We start from the raw sequence: 17,716 nt of genomic DNA on the forward strand, positions 1-17,716 counted from the left end.
CTGCTGGGGTCGCCCAAACCTTAAGAGGGGTCAGTAGAGAGTGCTCACCTGTATGAAGGCGTTCGTGTAGTTGTGGGCACTCAAGATATCAGCGATTGGCAATCTTCGCAGTCACAGTTCGGAGCCGAAGCGAAGAGGACCCAGCGGCCAGTCCCGGGAAGAAGAGGGTCTGCTACATCAGGCATTTGCTGCTGCGACTCATCGTCCTCGCGCTTGGCGGGCTGCTTACTGGTTAGCCCTAGCGCAGTGGGCTCGCATACTTGACTGCTCTTGCGGTAAGCCTTTGCCCGTAAGCACCAAGACTGTCAAGCTATGCTGTATCTTGGGTGAATAAACCCACGTTTGTTGGCAATGTGACACTGGAGCCTTCTCTGCGCCGTGTCGGAGAGTTGACGAATCCTGCCGTAGCGCCTTTATGCGCTACTGCTGAAGCGTCGTGTCCTGTAGATTGGCGTCGTGCCCTTTCCTGGCCGTCACTCCTAGGGTGAGTCTTGTGCAAACCTATCTCCACAACGGGAACGTATCAACAAGGCTCTACTGTATATGGGTAAGGTTGAGGGCATGTGGCAAGAATAAGCACACTGCACAGGTCATGTAATATGTGAATGTTATCTCAACTTCCACCACATCCCCTATGGTAAGGAAAGAAAGAGAGTGAGTGAGTGTGCGTGTGTGTATGCCTGCGGGCATAAATAATAATAAATAGAAAGTACCACAAAGGAATACAATATAGGATGTAGAACATTGCACCTCTGATGTGCACTGTGCCTGCTCAGCCGGCTATGGAGAGAATACCAGTGGCAGTATGCTGTCGAGTAGGACAAGCCCTGCTAGCTGTTGCTATGCTGGCTACGGTTCTGGCTATCTCCTTCACTGTATTTCTGTAAATTTCTGTATGAAGCTCTGCAGGCTTGGTGGGGAGGCATTAATTGGCTACAACTCAGACTTGTACGCCAACATGTCCGAAGCCGTGGAGCTACGAAGGAGTGCGGGTTTTGTCGGGATCTCCATCTTGCTCCAGGTACGTTTTTGAACACGTCTCACCACGCAAGTGTGCCTGGTTTCACTCTTTGAAGTTGCCAGATTGCTCAGACGAGTCAGAAGTGGCAATACTGCTGGATGCACCTGTGTAAAGAGCCCAGTTTGTGTTTTACACATTCCAAAACCATGACACCAGCAAGAACATTATATGCCGTACAAAGTACAAACAACATTTCCAGCCACTGCTCTTAATTTCTAATTCGCTTAGCATTCACAGCATACTTTACGCATCATTGTCTCTAACCATTTTCTTGCCAACTTGAGTCATTCGGTTAATGGGCTGAGCACAATGATGCTGTGATGAAGATCTGGGCTCAAAACCAACCGTTAGACCAATTTTGGCCTTTGATTATGTGACATTGAGTACCTGCTGCTATTCAACGAACCTCTTTGATGGTAACTTTGGTAATTGGGTATGTGCCAGTGGGTATGTGTGGTACTCATCAATGTAAAAAAAGAGACCTTTAATAATTCTCTGATGCTGGGCAGAATCAAACTTGCTTTATATATATTCAGACATGTGACATGTACAAACTTCGCTGTGGCAGTGCTAGATTGTGCAGTCTTAGAGGGACGCGCGAGATGAGAACTGGTCGCATTTTCACGGCTCAAACGTGACGCATCTTGGCAGTGGTAATGGTTTGTCACTAAACTACTTTAATGCTAATTGTGAGAAATATCATACTGTCATCAATTCTTGCAAGACAAACACATGCCAAAATTTCAACAAAAGGAGTTTTCATGAAATTTCGAGTTCCCTATGGGTCTAGCTCTCATTCACATATCACAATATATGTGAAAGAAAAACTCGTAGGACACTCGAAACGTGACAAAAATTGCTTTTTGTTCAAACTTTTGTGAGTGTTTGTTTGCTTTCAAGAAGAAAATGTACAGCACTCGCCAGACGGTGTTCCACCGAACCATGGATGATGCAATACATGTGACATGAGTGCACATGTACAATTTCTCAGTCCGCATGTTTGCATATCTCGCATGCTAGCTTATCTCAGCGGCAGATTCCCGCCAGAGGCAACACCCACTACATTATTTCAATACAGCGTACAAGCTTCACTTGGTTTCCAGACAAGACATCAATAAAGATCACTGATGGCGTCTTTAAAGTTGCAGTGCTCACTTCTGAAGTCGTTGCGTTGGTGTGCGAATGGAGACAAGTGTTATGGGGTTTGCAAATGCTCAACTGCAAGTTCGACACTGGACATTTAACTATTCCCATACCGCACCCATTCGGCATTGTTAGCCTGCTAACTATGGTTTGAAACGCCGGTTTCGAGACTTTCCGCGCCACTCACGCACACTGCACTATCAGACGTGAACGAAGAGAACTGTTCTTTCGTTTCCTAAGTAGTTAGCTTTTTTCTCCAAGGCAGTAATTTTTGAATGTGTTGCGAAGTTTTTGCCCTCGTCAAAGTAGAAAGCAAAAATGGCCGCCCGCCATTAATGATTTGAAACGCCGCTTTCGAGACCTTCTGCACTGCTCACAGACACTGCGCGGTAGGATGTGAAGGAGGAGAACTATATCTTTGTTTTCTAAGCAGTTTGCTTTTTCCCCATCACGTGTCAATTTTTTTAACGCATTCCACAAGCGGCACGCGCGCTTCGAAAGATCACAGATCGCTTGATTTCTCTGTGTCTGTTGCTGATTTTATTGATGGACTGAGCAGCAGCGAGTCTGAGGATGCTAACTGTTCGTCGGACTTTGAATCTGAGACCGACGATGATGCAAGCCAGCCCGGAACATCGACGGCCGCAGCCTGGAACACCAAAGTGTAGTGCTTGCACTTTTTTTAATGCGAGGTTAAATACCTGAGGGCATACAGGGGTATGGATGCGAGCGAATAAGGATGATTAAATGAATGAAAAAAGAGCTTGCACTTGAATTTTGTAGTGAAACAACTGCTCAATGAAACATTTTTATTTTTTTCAGAGATAGTGATAGCAATATATTTTGTACAACTCATCATTTTTGTTACATTTTTTTTAGTAGATACAAGTGTGTCTTTACAAACTTTGTTCAATTTTATCCCACAATCTTGATTTTGGCATATTATATCTTTTTTAACGGTAATATTTAAAGTAATATTAAAAGAAAAGCTCTACAAGCTGGATATCTCTCAATTCAGTTTATAAATAATTTTATGCCGAAAAAATATCAATTAGTTCGTCCACAACAAAACTTGTGACACCCTGGCCTTTAGGGCTTCTCCTCCAAGAGACAGGACATATGTCAATCAATGTGTCAAAATCAAATCAGTCAATCTAGGAAAAAAGAAACTGCAAGCTCCTGACCGCTAAGTCTTCTTCCCTGCATGACAGAACATGTGGTTGTTGAGGTGGTCTTTCCGCGAAAAGGATGCACTGCAGTGTTCGCAGGAAAAGGAACGCTCTCCAGTGTGGGTACGCAAATGGCGTGTCAGGTTGCTAGTCTGAGTGAACGTTTCCGGGCACAGGTGACACTGGTAGGGGTGCTCGCCTGTATGGGTGCGCAGATGGCGTGTCAGGCAGCTGCGCTGAATGAATGCATCCGAGCACACGTGGCACTTGAAGGGGTGCTCTGCCAGGTGGAAGCGCACACGATGGCGTGTCAGGCTGTTCTTCTGAGTGAATGCTTCCGGGCACAGGTGGCATTTGAAGGGACGCTCGCCTGTGTGCATGCGCAGGTGTTGGGTCATGTGCTTCTTGTGCTTAGTCTTGTAAGCGCACTGACGACAGCAATGCAGCCGGCTACATACAGACACGAGTGAAAGGTACTGCTCACGGGATGCCAATCGCAAGGAAACTGCAAAGTCAGAAGGAGCACAGGAAGTCAGTGTATGAATGAATGAATGAATGAATGAATGAATGAATGAATGAATGAATGAATGAATGAATATCTGGCAGAAAAAATACAGAGAATCTCTGTCAAAGAGGCTGACAAAAAGGCACGAATGCCTGACTAAGTGTTAGTCCCCTTCCCCGACCCGTTCCCAGTGCACAAAACACTCAAGCACACAGGGCAAGCATGGTACACAAAGTGGATACATGCACAAAAAATGAAAAGTACATGAAATACGTAAAAGAAATACTAATAACATAAACAACAGAAACATAACAGAAATAATAACATAACATAGCAGAAATAATAACAGAAATAGCAATGTGTCATCTATTTGATGGAACTAAAGTACTACATCTGGCAATTAAAAAGTCTTGCCACACATGAAAGCAACAAACTTGATAACATTGGCCTGGCAACCCAAATATTACTCTCATATCTACAGTGAGCTGGTGCAGTACATGTCTCACACCATTTCCTATCTCTGTATAGATATCTAAATACAGTAGTATTCCTAATACATACATTACAGCTCACAATACAGTGGGGGGATTTGGCCACCAATTTCGGTACGATGCCTCAATAATTGCTTATGCACTCACTAATAAAACAAAGTATTACATGTTTGCTTTTGCACCACAGAACAGCACAAGAGCACCAATACATATATGAACTTGTGAAGCATATGAGATGAAATATTAACATAAATGAAAGAAAGTATTACAAAACAAAATGAAAAATATGGGAAACTAAAAAAAGAATATAAGAACCAACACAGCATATATAAGAGGTTAAATTGATGTGACACCTGTTGGTAGAGGAGAATACAGCTCCACTTCTGAACATTAAAAAGAAAGCAACATTATCAAAAAAATAATAACTAGCCTTGGAAAGTACAAACTTTGGCTCCCAACACATAGAAGTCAGATTGGGCCTGTAATTTTTATATTATGCTAAACCGTTGATTGATTGAAAACCGTTTATTGACGGCACATATAAATACCAGAAAAATATGTTTATTTGCTATCTAAATGTGCTAATCACATTTAGAATAAGCATAATTAATTATAAGAAATATTTCGGTCTTTCTCAGCAGTGGGGGGTAAACAAGGTAGAAAATTGGAAGTGGCTTAACCTCAAGCCTCCATGTGGGATTTGCTTCACACCATGTGTGTGAAAGCACTGCGACCAGAGACCTTGCTTCGTACTTTCAAAAGAAAGTGAGCCACGTGCAACACTTCTTTCCCATCCTGTGCTCCTGCTCTAAACCAACAAGTGATGCTTGCTGCCTGTTTAAGTGTTGGCCAAAAACTCAGCAAGAAAAAAAATATTTTTGGTAAGTTGCCTGCAGGCAACACTCAATGAAGGGCTAAATAGTCAAATTACTTTTAATTTGAAGGTGGTGAGACAGTCCCATCTTTGAGCATTAAACAAGGGATTCTTTCACTCCAATAGCGCATTGTAAACACTTTCCATGATCCTGTTGCATTTCTTAAGCAACAGCGACATGACACAAAACCTCCCTCCCCGCCTTCACCCCCCACCCCACACATGCAATTGCACGTATGTATACACGAAAACAGTCAATATTCCACACTGTGTATTACATTCTCTGTTCATACATTGCAGGGTATATCTATTTTACCCGAATCATTACCAGGGTGTCTACCAAGTTGACATTTCCAAATTCCCTGAGTTTTCCAGGTTTTCCCTGAGCACCTTTGCGAAATTCCCTGAATGAGCCAGAACATTGTTTTATGTCAAGACAGGCCGACACCACGTTGCCCGATGCTGTCACTCTCTAGTAAGCATACTGAAACAAAAAAAAGACTTAATCCAGTTTGAATAGTAAGGAGTAATATCTATTTTATTTAAAAAGAAAACAGAAGGAAGGTGTTAAATGCACAGAGAAAGAAATGGTAAAGCCCATTCCAAATTGAGTCGAACATTTTCAAATACGAATGAAAAGGAGATGCATACATAAGTAAATATTTTTTTAATATCAGCTATTTCCATCAACTGATAGCAAGCTCATCTGTATGAGGTCCTGAACTTTGTCACAACTAATTATTAAGGTTCTCTCTCAGCAGCTGGAAAGTCAACCTCAACTGTCCTGACATACTCTCAGCCCGTACACAACATCTCAGTGTTGGGTTTCACTGCTTAAACGATTTATTTTGGTTTGGATGAGGGTCACCTGTGTCTCAGCGTCAGCCAACACTTAGTTATTTTAGCTCAAGCTCCTTCAAAAAGGCGCCGGCAATTCCTTTCCCGTTAATTCCTCAGTGCGTCGGTCCTTTCTGTTCTCATCCTCCTTCTAGCACGCTTTCACCACATGGATCATCTGAAGCATCCTCTTGGTCAGTTGTACAGTCAACATTTGATTTTTCGGATTTCCGAGGGGCCGCAAAAGAAAACGAAAAAAAAACAGGCAGTGTGAAAAAAATTAATGCATGTCTGTAACTGCCTTTAAGGGCTAAAATTACCACAGGCAAGTCTGAAAAAGCTCTGAAGGCCTGCCAGTACGCTTATTAGGCATATGAGGGCTTGTACTGTGACAGGAGACGGGGTGCACGCATGTGTAATTAAGGAATACATACTATGTCCCGTGACAATTGCCCCCTTCCCACGCTTGTTATGCTTCACCGCCTAACACTAATGTACTGAGGCGAAGCTAACTTTCGGAGACTGGCATTACGCAACGCGCTGTGCTCTGCGAGTTTCAAAGCCAATCGCGAGGATTACAAAGGCGGAGTCGGCGCCATTGGTGATAGCGGCAAATTATTTCAATGAAAAACACGGCACCGCACGGCAAGAAGCTTAATAGCGAACATAGAAGCAGCTAGGCCTAACGTTGCCGCGGTGGTGGTTACGGCTGCCAGCGGATCTGCCTGCGAGAGTGCCGGTTCGAGGCGGCGAGATAATCAAAATAGCGGCGGTGGCGGCTTTGATTAATGTCATTTCAGACCTGCAGTCAGGGCAGTATACATTGACTATATGGAGTACTTGTTGGTGCCGCAAAACCGTGCAAATTATCGGGCACGTCCGAAAAATCGGGCGTCTAGAAAATCGGTCGTTAACTACTCTGGCAATACATCGTGCCGATGACACGGCGTCAATGACGATTCGTTGCGATTCCTCTGTTACTGGAGCCAGCATTAACACGACTTTCGTTCCCTTTCAATAAAGTTACAGCTAATTTTCCCTGATGGAAGCACAAATTCCCTGAGTTTTCCCTGAGTTTTTCCAGACTGTTCAAATTCCCTGAGAATTCCCGGTTTTCCCTGTTTTCCCGGTTGGTAGACACCTTGATTACATAGCAGTCAGTGCAATAAAACCCTTTATTTTTTTTCATAACTTTAGTAAAATGATGGGACACCAAGCGAATTTGCCATTAGACTTGCTCCAGACAAGAATAGCATGGGTAGCAATCAGTAAAGGGTTGTGTCCCTAACACAATGATAAATCAACCATAGATCAAGCTTCTGTGTTAAGTAACAAAGAAAAAAAAAGGATGCTGTTTGAGAATCAGGCGAGCTGGCTTCCAGTCGAAGCCCAAGCAATACAAATTGTTCGACGTTTTTCCAGGTGGCACGGACACGTCTGAAACAGCATGAGGATCACTGTCAGAGCCAGCATAAACACTAACAGTTCCACCCACACAAAGTACTTCTTTCTTGTGTAGACAGACATACTAAGGCAGGGGCACAGTGCTTTGCTTCACAATATATTATAATCTCATATATCTATTACGAATCCTTATTCACTGACTCCTGCTGAACTTACCCAACGAAACAAAAACCTTTTTTTATGTACGAAAGAATCAGTGTTTGGACATTAAGTTCACAACACAATTAGTCTTGATCACAGTCACTCCTAATTTAAACAACCAATGTCCCAATGCTCTTGCCAGCACTCAGTGCATCAGAAGTGTGATTGGCGAGTATGGGTGAAGCCTCTTTTACTGTAACTGAACATGGCATCTATTAAATCCATCTTTCACGCCTTAAGAGAAAAATGGCTCTTGAACAAGAGTAAACTTTTACCTAGCTTGCAGCCAGGACAAAAATACTCATCAACGTCACTATTGTCCAAATGTACTTCAATTACAATTTCCCCGACTTCCTAGATTGTACAAAACTTCAGAGTAACAAAGACACCTTGGCATGTTGTAATACACGAAGCTTTTTTTGGTTACTGAATAATGTAGTGTGATCAACAATATGTTCAAATGCATACTGCTGTCGCTATCACTTGGACGAAAACACCAGTATATTGGCCATGTGTGTAGGCAATCAAGTGACGAGGTACACATATTTAAATGGCACGAAGTTCCTGGCTTTGCACTGCAGTTCGCATCAATTGCAACACTGCCACAGCACGTTTCACTGCTACACCCCCGACACGAATGCCTGTGCATACACACAGCTCTGCTAGATCTTTTGCCTTTGCACAATAACATTTACTTGGAATTTAGCGCATGTGATGCCTTAAGGGGGGACATGGATTTTCGAATATAAATTTTTTTTAGATCCTCACCCTGACTTGGCTGAGTCATGCTGGTTTCAAGAATGGAATTTAATTTTACAAATGGCCAATAGTTCAGAGATAACTAAAATGAATAGTTGTTTATCTGTACAACAGAAAGAACGCTCCCTACCAGCCAGAATGTTAATTTGACATATGGTTGGATACTATAAAATGTAAGGAAAAGAAATGCTGGAGCACTTTTTTTATAGATCAGGTGTCAAAAATTTTATTGCAAATTAAAATTTAATGTTTAGAAATGGCTAACATGTGGTGCAATTAGTGGTCAACTTACGAATTTCAAAATCAAAAGCCAAAATTTAAAAATCTGCTCCTGACCTTTCGAGCTACACGCATGTAGCTACATGCCAATGCAAAAGTAATGGCTGTGTGCCCTGAAGGTCGAGATATCCCTTCTGCAAATTAACGAAAACACCAAAAGCGATATTTTGAGCGAACATGAAAAACAGAAAATAAAGGAAACTTACTTTTATTACAGAAGACTACAAAATATTAAAATGTATACAACTGCCATTGCATCACTAAAGTCCAGGAATATAGTCTGCCTAGTTGCAGTCATTCCGGTGATGCCTTCTGAGTGCACGCTGCAAGTTTTCAGCAGAGGCATGCTTGTGTGCACATGCTGCTCCGTGACAGTCTTTCTCCGCCATGCACTTGGTGTGGCCAGGATACAGCCGCAGTTCATTGAGTACGGCTGCTGATGCTCTCTCATTCCCAGCATTACACTTCATTGCATGCAGCCTCAACCCCAGCTGCTTGCACAGTGAACAGTGATGCATGCTGTTCCTTTGGTGCAGGTACGTGCCCATGTCATAGAGTGGAGATTTTTGTTGTTTGAGTCTTTCCTCGTTCATGTCACTAAGAAGTGCTTCATCATACAAGCGCTTATACACAGGAAGAAGTGCCTCACACACATGGGGTGACAGATTGTGGCGGTGCTTCGGAGTAGGCTCTCCTTTGGCCTTCGCAACATTTTGTCAACACCATGATTATGGGCCTTCTGGAGAGAGAGATTGATTTGTCGTCACATCATTCGAAGTAGTGTGGTAATACGTGGCCGTGACTGCCTTATGCATGCCCTTTGCATCACCCATGTGCACTTTCAAGGCCCAATGACAATAATTATTCAGCTTAGTAATTAGGTAACCAGTTAGCTTATCCCTGCATGCAATGCTGCCAGCTCCAGAGTAGTTCTGCTTTGATTTAATGAGGGTGCACAGTGAAGAGCGCATTCTCTAGTCAAGATGATTCACACAATCTTCTTTTCCCACAGCTATGTATCCATACACTGGCTTCTTGTAAGGCAAGGAAGGTGCGATTTGTCACCATCCGAAAGTAGAGCTGTGTGCCGCACTTTTGTTTTTGCAGTGCCCTTTGAAAAAGGATCAGTGCACTTTCAACTTCCATCTCACCGGCTTTCTTAATGGTGTTCTTCTGGCAAACCTGATCCTTATTCCAAGCCTGTTAGGTCGGGTCGTCATCTTTTGGTGCCCGTTCGCACCCAGCACCAAAATTGGTGAGCACCACAAAATCGAGGACGAAGCCAGTGAACAGCTCTATCACCGTGGTTACGCCGATATGGGATGAGTGGCCGCGTGTAATCTACATGAGAAATACGACATGGGAGTTCTATCTGCGTTGTTTATATTCAATTGAATGCATAAATTGCGTTCACCTGCTTGCGTCTCGTGCTCCTCGGCGTCCGCGACAACCTTCAGCACGGACATGAGGTTAAAGCACCGCTCTCCCCATCTAATACCGGCTTGTGAAAATGCGCACACGGCATCAGCGCAACATACGCATCGCTTCTCAATTGGAACTTTTTTCCCAATATTCGGGCTGCCAAGTTGTGGACGCTGCCCATACACATGTGCGGCTCGTACAAGATTATATGGTTGTCGAAAATTTACCACCCCCTGTAAAGCGTGCACCGCCGTATATATAGACATGTTGAGGTGAAGGCACCGTACAGCACACTTTAGGGATATGGCGAGAGTTCGCATGGACGAAGCAGAGCTCGCGCGAGGCGATGATGCCTGGAAGGTGGCTTCGGCTGTGCTTTCAAGATGTGACGATTAGTCGCAGACTAGATAAAATTAACAGTCTGGGCGTAATTTGCACCAATATGACTGCATCATATATTACACTACCTCCGATATAGGCCCGCCGGGCGTCTTGTGCAGGAAGGGGGGGGGGGGGGGAGTCAACGAAGTGTCGATGCTAAACGTACATAATTATAGCACGGCCGTGCGCCAGCCGTTCCTATCTTAGAGGTAACCCTAGCACCGGACGAGTCAAAGCGTGCGCGAGCCCAGATGGATGGTGTCTACTCGCGCGCCTAGCGCTAGAGGTCACGTACTTAATCTCACGTTTCAGAGATGCGTTGAAGGGAGAGACAGCAGGGAAGAGTTTGCTACCCTCAGTTCCCGCTCTTCATCACACCAGCGTTTTGTGACAGCGAGTGTTGGCAGTCGAGTGAGATATATGTTCATGTTTGTTTGTTTTCACGAGGGACATAGGTAATTGCATAGTTATTACACATTTATAAGTGGTCCAAAAAAGTACTTTGTCATGTTGTTACAACATACATTAGACGCGCCATGTGATCAGAAGCACAATGCCATGGCCATGGGCTATCCCGTTTCAGAACAATCCTATAAAGATTTCCGACAAGCCTTACAGCTGTCTAACCTGAGCCTATGCTTCCCCACCTTTTACTGCTCCAAAATTTCAGTATCATATTCAATGTAAACTGCAGTTCATGTTCAATAATGCTCGAGGGTATAAACGCTTTCATAGATCTAGTCGCCATAAAAACTTAACTACAAAACTTTTATTACATCCCCCAACCAATATGGCATCTTAAGTAAATCTTCAACTTAAGATGCAGCAAAATCGATATGACGTGGAGCGTACACATCTACATTCTCAGTATGTAATGTCTATAAAGAGTCCAATTTTAACGTAGAATTAACTTCAATATATCGGCTACTTATTATACACGAAATAAATCTTAGTAAGACGTCATTTAGATATTACGACGGGATACGGACGTATCGATCATACCTGGATGTTGATAGGATATCGGTCGTTCACTGGGATATAATTATAGGATGTTTGCAATGTCTAAAGCATTATGATCTATGCACATCTATGGAACATAAATGCCTAATCTGGGAAAGAGCAGCCAAGAAATTGTGGGCCTCAAACTTTGGAATAAGGAAGCGAGTTCACAAGCCCATTCACTGAAAGCATCCAATTGTTTTATATTGTTACACGAAAAGGCACTTTTGTTCCGTTTAGAATCGATTTACTATTGATTTGACATTCTGATGGTGATGTGGCTGTTTGCTGAGTGTCGCCTTTGCTTTTCTTCTCTGAAAGAAGTAAATTGGCAGGTTTCCTTGATTCCCCGTTGATGATGAAGGGGCGTGTGGCTGAGGGCATTGTCATGGTGGAGCTTGACCGTGACGTTGATGTCAGCCCTCACATGCGCGACCCGGCGTTTCAATCTCTTGAGCAGCTCCAGGTAAAAAGCTGAGTTGACACTTTCTCCCTGCGGTACAAACTCAAAATGGACGATTCCTCAGGCATCAAAGAAGACAATGAGCATCGTTTTGATGTGAGACTTAACTGCTCATTTGTACTTTCCTGGGGCGGGGGGATGATTTTGAATGCCACTCGCTGCTCTGCCTTTTCGATTCTGGGTCATTCTCGAACATCCAGGATTCATCTCCAGTTACGACAGAGTTATAGAGTCTGGCTCATTTTTAATCAAATCCAACAATTCACGACAGTGCAAAACTCGAAGTTCTTTCTGATCTTCTGTCAACACTTTCGGCACAAGCTTCGTGCAGACTTTGTGCATTTGCAGATCCTCGGTCACTATCCCATGTACCACAAACGTGGACACGTGTAGGGTGTCAGCAATTTGCTGGATGCTCAGTCGACGGTCGAAACGCCAAACTTCGCGAACATGATCCATGTTTTCGTCGGCTCTGGTCGTTGTTGGGCGTCCGAAACGAGGTTCACAGGCGACCTCCTCCCGGCCCTCCTTAAATGCATTGTTCCACCTCCCAGACTGTAACCTTGAAATGCAGTCATCCTTGAAGGCCTTTTGAAACATCTGGAATGTTTTGGTCGCATTCTTTCCAAGCTACACGTAACTTGATAGCGTATCGCTGTTCAAGCGAAGGCTCCATCGCACCGTGTTATACGCCCACACTGCTCAAGCTCCATCACACCGTGTAATCTGCACACGATCCATCGTCGGTTCTTTCGTCGGTTCTGGTCATTGTTGGGCGTCCAGAATGGTGTTCGCAGGCAACCTCCTCCCGGCCCTCCTTGAATGCCTTGTGACACCTCCCGGACTGTAACCTTGAAATGCAGTCGTCCTTGAAGGCCTTTTGAAGCATTTGTAATGTTTTGGTTGCACACACCCACTACACCATTTCAATACTGCGCACAAGTTTTACTTGGTTTGCAGACATGACATCACCAAACAACCCCGATGCCTTCTCAAAAGTTGTGGTGCTCACTTTCTCATGTTGTTACCTTGGTGTGTGAATGCCGACCAGTGTTATGGGGTTTGCTAATGCTCAACCACAAGTATGACACTGGACGTTTAAAGCTTGAGAACCAACTCAGCTGAGGCATGCATTTCAGCTTGTGACCAGCTTGAGAACACTTCAGCTGGCACAATAGCTTATTCTGTAATAAAACAGTGTGTACTATGTTAAGAGATCATAATAATAAATAAATAGTTGTTACTAAAACATAATATTTGAACTAGGAATTACAATTGTGTCAAATGCGAACTTCACGCAGAATCTCACGTCTCAGCCTATTCCATAAGCTATGTCACAACTTTCCTAACCTGCATGGTACACTGTTACTGCCACTCGCTCGAACTTCTTGCCGCCTGTTCAACTTCTACAGCGTGCAACGCCTTCATGGTTCGACTCTTGCATTCAATAAATCGTTTCTTCCCCAGACATTGAAGACTGGAATCGCCTTCCCAAAGCAGTTGCTCTTGAGAGAAATCCAGACAAATTCAGGCAGTCCTTAACTGAGCTTTTTTGTTACATAACATGAACTATGCGTTTTTGTTTTCTCACACCACTTTTACGATACAGGCATTGTCCAATAGAAGATATTGATTTACATTATGCTTTGTATACTTTGTCTTGTATTTCAATGTCCTGTTGAGTGTCAATGTTTTATTACAAGGTATATCTTCGTTTGTTAGCTTATTCCTATTTACTCGCTCCATCCCATCCTTCTATGGAAGGATGCGTGTTCTGCCTTTTTTTTTTTGCCTTGTGTTTTTCACTGCTCCTTACTGAATCCTTTTTTGTGTGTGTGCACTTTGTACTTGTAACGTATTTGATTCATTGTTGTATAGCATTCACTCCTTTATATGTTATTTCAATACTGTTCCCCCCCCCCCTATGTAATGCCCTGTTAAGGATCCTTAAGGGTTAATAAATTACGACGATAAATAAATAATGATGATGATGTGTTGTTAAATTTTTTACAAAGACAAGAAATTTGGTACATACTACTGTACCCTGACTCAAGTGTATGTTTCTGTTTGCATTGCTCAATTCGTATCTTTTGAGTAATTTCAACAACCTTACTTACACAGTTACAAACATATTTTAGGCCATTACACAATCAAAATATAATTTCGATATGCTGGCATAGGTGAAGTGACTTGAAGGCATTCTATAAAAAATTCTCATTTATGGCAGGGTGAACTTTCCTTCAGGTAATATTAAAAGAAAAGCTCTACGATATAAAGAGCTGGAAATCCCTCAATGCAGCTTATAAATTATTTTTAGCCACAAGGAAAGTTGATCAATCGATTATTCTACAACGAAACTTGCGAGCTGCTGACCTTTAGGGCTTTTCCGCTGAGTGAGAGGACATGTGGCGCATGAGGTGGTCCCTCCGCGAAAAGGATGCACCGCAGCGGACGCAAGGAAAGGAACGCTCTCCAGTGTGGGTGCGTACATGACGTGTCAGGTTGTGCTTATGAGTGAATGCTTCTGGGCACAGGTGGCACTGATAGGGGCGCTCGCCTGTGTGGGTGCGCAGATGACGTGTCAGGCTGTTCTTCTGAGGGAATGCTTCCGTGCAGAGATGGCACTTGAAGGGCCGCTCGCCTGTATGTATGCGCAGGTGTTGGGTCATGTGCTTCTTGCGCTTAGTCTTGTAAGTGCACTGCCGGCAGGAATGCACCTGGCCACATACGGACACGAGTGAAAGGTACTGCTCCGGGGATTCCGATAGCAAGGAATCTGCAAAGTCCCAAGGAGCAAAGGACGTCAATGTGGAAATATGTCCTATATTTCATGGAATCAAAGTGCTACCTCTGGCAATCAAAAAGTGTTGCCACACATGAAGGCTAAACACATGGTGACCTTGGCCTGGTAACCCAAATATTACTCTGATATCCACAGTGTGCTGGCGCAGTAAATGTCTCGCACAATTTCCTATTCCTGTATACATATCTGTATACAATTATTCTTAATACATACATTATAGCTCACAACACAGAGGTGGGATGTGACAACCAATTTCAGTACTATGCCCCAATAAACATTATTGCACTCACCTATAAAACAATATATTACAAGTTATTTTGCATCACAATACAGCACGACAAGATCATCAATAGATATTTGAACACATGAAACATACGAAATAAAATATTACCACAAATGGAAGAAATATAAAATAAAAATGAAAAATATGCAAAGTGATAAAAAAATCAACACAGCATTATGGAGGTTAAATTGACACCACAATTGCTGGTAGAGGAGAACAGAGATCAACTTCCAAGCACTTTAAAAAATAAAAAGTGCTTTTTTGACTACATAAATAACTAGCCTCAGTAGATACAAATCTGTACTCTCAAATATAAGGCTGGATTGGTCTGCAAGTTTGATATTACAGCTAGCTCTTCATTGGCCGCACATATAAATACCAGAAAAAGATGTTTATTTGCTATATAAACATACTAACCACATTGAGAATAAGCATAATCGATTGTAAGAGAAATATTTTGCAGTCTTCTTCAGCAGTAGGGGGTAAACAAGGTAGAGAATTGGAAGTGGCTTCACCTCAAGCCTCCAGGTGGGATTTGTACAGACAGTTGCCTTCATATGTGAACCATAGCTGCACATTTCATTTGCTTTACACCATGTGTGTGACAGCACTGCGGCCAAAGATCTTGCATCGTACTTTCAAAAGAAAGTGGGTCATGTGCAAAAACTCTCCCTCATCCTGTGCCCCTGCTCTAAAACAACAAATGACGCCTGCTGCCTGTTTCAGTGTTGGCCAAAAACTCAGAAAAAAAGCAGACTTGGTAAGTTGCCTGTAGGCAACACTCAATGAAGGGTTGAGAGGGAAATATAAAGAGAGAACATAATTTATTGCATAACGTTAGACTCGTACAGGTGATCAGGAGTGATCAACGCTGTCTTTGGGCGGTCAGCCTCAGCCACGGGAACGCGCCAATAGCCAGAGCAGAAGTATAAAGACAAGTACCGAAGTATCTCGTGCATGTGTTTCGGAAAAAAAACACGAGAAAAACATACTAACCGGGAAAACATACAATCCAAATTAAAGAAATTTGACAGACTCAACTATCGTTGACATCTATGTGATGCAAAGCGTCGGGCGGATCATCGCAGCACGAGGCGCCGATGTGCGTTGAGCTGGTGGTGCTCCGGCGACCTTACATGCGTTTTGTTCTTTTCCTGTTATGTGGTGTTTTAAGAGAGCGATGGGAAACCGAAATGAAATCGAGCTTGTAGGCGACGGTGGATGGTGCTGAAGCGAAACGTGACGCTTTCATGCCTGCAGCAGGAAACAGCGGCGCGTTTGGATTATCACCAACTAAAAGCATGAAGTACCCCATCAATGGCACTACGCATCACCTGCTGTAAAACAGATAGGTGAAGATGCTTATCGCAATATGTTTGGTGGCGATAGCTGTGAATGCGGCATGCAACGACTGGGCCGAAGATTTGCTGGTACCGAAATCAGAAACCGTGTGCCCCGTCGTTTTCACGCGAGATGGGTGGCTACATATTGTTCTCGATTGCGCGCACCTCGCGCATCTTGTTCACACAGCATAGTGGCCGGAAAACATATACGATAGCAGTCTGTAGCAGAGAACGGAGGTGCATTTTGATTATCGCCAATTAAAGGCGTGCGCTACACTTCCGACAGCACCATGCGCTGTGAAAAAGATAGGTGAAGATGCTTATTGCAACAGGATTGGCAGTTATCAACTGTGATTGCTGCGTGTGACGGCCCCGGAGAAGATTTGCTGGTACCTAAGTGAGAAACAGAATGCGCTCTGGCATTTTCATGAGAGAGGGGCAGGCAAGTATTGCGGCGAAGCTGCCGTGGCAGGCAGCTGCATACTGTTGTCAATTGCGGACGCCCCATCCAAATTTCTGTTTACATGGGATCTAGCAGCCGGGAAACTTATCATGCGATCGCAGTTTGGCGACGTGCTGAACATCGGTGCCGAAAAATCTTGTTTTCTGGGAACTTATGAACCAGTAAAAAATGAGCATAACTCTATTAGGTCATTTTTTGTGTTGTTGATTGTGAATGTTGGCGCTGGGAAATTGTATGCGACAGCAACATATAAATGAGGTTCCACTGTATTCAGCACCTTGCAGACAAATAAGAGCGTCATCAATCCGAGGCAGTGGGTAAATGTCTTTTCTTGTAATCGTGTTTAGGCGGCGATAATTGAAGCAAAATCGAATGGAGCCATCTATTTTGCACACTACAACGACAGGTGACGACCAAGGGCTTTGAGAAGGATGAATGATGCTGCGCCGCAGCATGTCGTCTACTTGTTCTGTGATAACTGTGTGCTCTTCTGCGGAAACGCGATATGCATGCTGTTGCAAGGGGGCATGGGAACCGGTGTCGATGGTATGAGACACTTGTTGTGCGACCCAAGGATAGTTGGTTGCAGTCGAAAGAAAGAAACGAACCCGTTAAGGAGAGTAAAAAGTTGGGTTCAACGAGATGGTGAAAGGCCTACGGCAATGGTGTAGCCGAATGATGAGACAGGTATGACATCCAGATGTAAACGGGTGGAGCCATTGGGAATATCAAATTTTTCAATGCATATGACAGCTTACACAAATACTAAAGTCTCACCACGCTTAATGGTCACGGCATAATGATGCGGATAGACCTCTTCCTATTTGCAAACAGCATGACGTCAATGGGAGCGCCCCTCTCATTTGCCGCCCCCCG

General features: G+C 43.6%; 1 protein-coding gene across 1 annotated transcript in view; it reads right to left on the bottom strand.

Annotated features, from left to right (window-relative positions):
• Positions 1 to 2,959: 2,959 nt before the first annotated feature.
• The window catches only part of LOC135912318 (zinc finger protein 37 homolog), a 74,720-nt gene continuing 59,963 nt past the window's right edge, over positions 2,960 to 17,716 (bottom strand). Inside the window, exons 6-7 of the mRNA XM_070520972.1 lie at positions 14,326 to 14,724; positions 2,960 to 3,838 (exon numbers count right to left, since the gene is read on the bottom strand). Coding sequence (XP_070377073.1) covers positions 3,351 to 3,838; positions 14,326 to 14,724 — 887 coding nt within the window. The 3' untranslated portion in view covers positions 2,960 to 3,350. The remainder of the gene's footprint in view (positions 3,839 to 14,325; positions 14,725 to 17,716) is intronic.

This window comes from Dermacentor albipictus, chromosome 6, assembly GCF_038994185.2.
Source record: "Dermacentor albipictus isolate Rhodes 1998 colony chromosome 6, USDA_Dalb.pri_finalv2, whole genome shotgun sequence".
Classification (NCBI taxonomy): Eukaryota; Metazoa; Arthropoda; class Arachnida; order Ixodida; family Ixodidae; genus Dermacentor; species Dermacentor albipictus.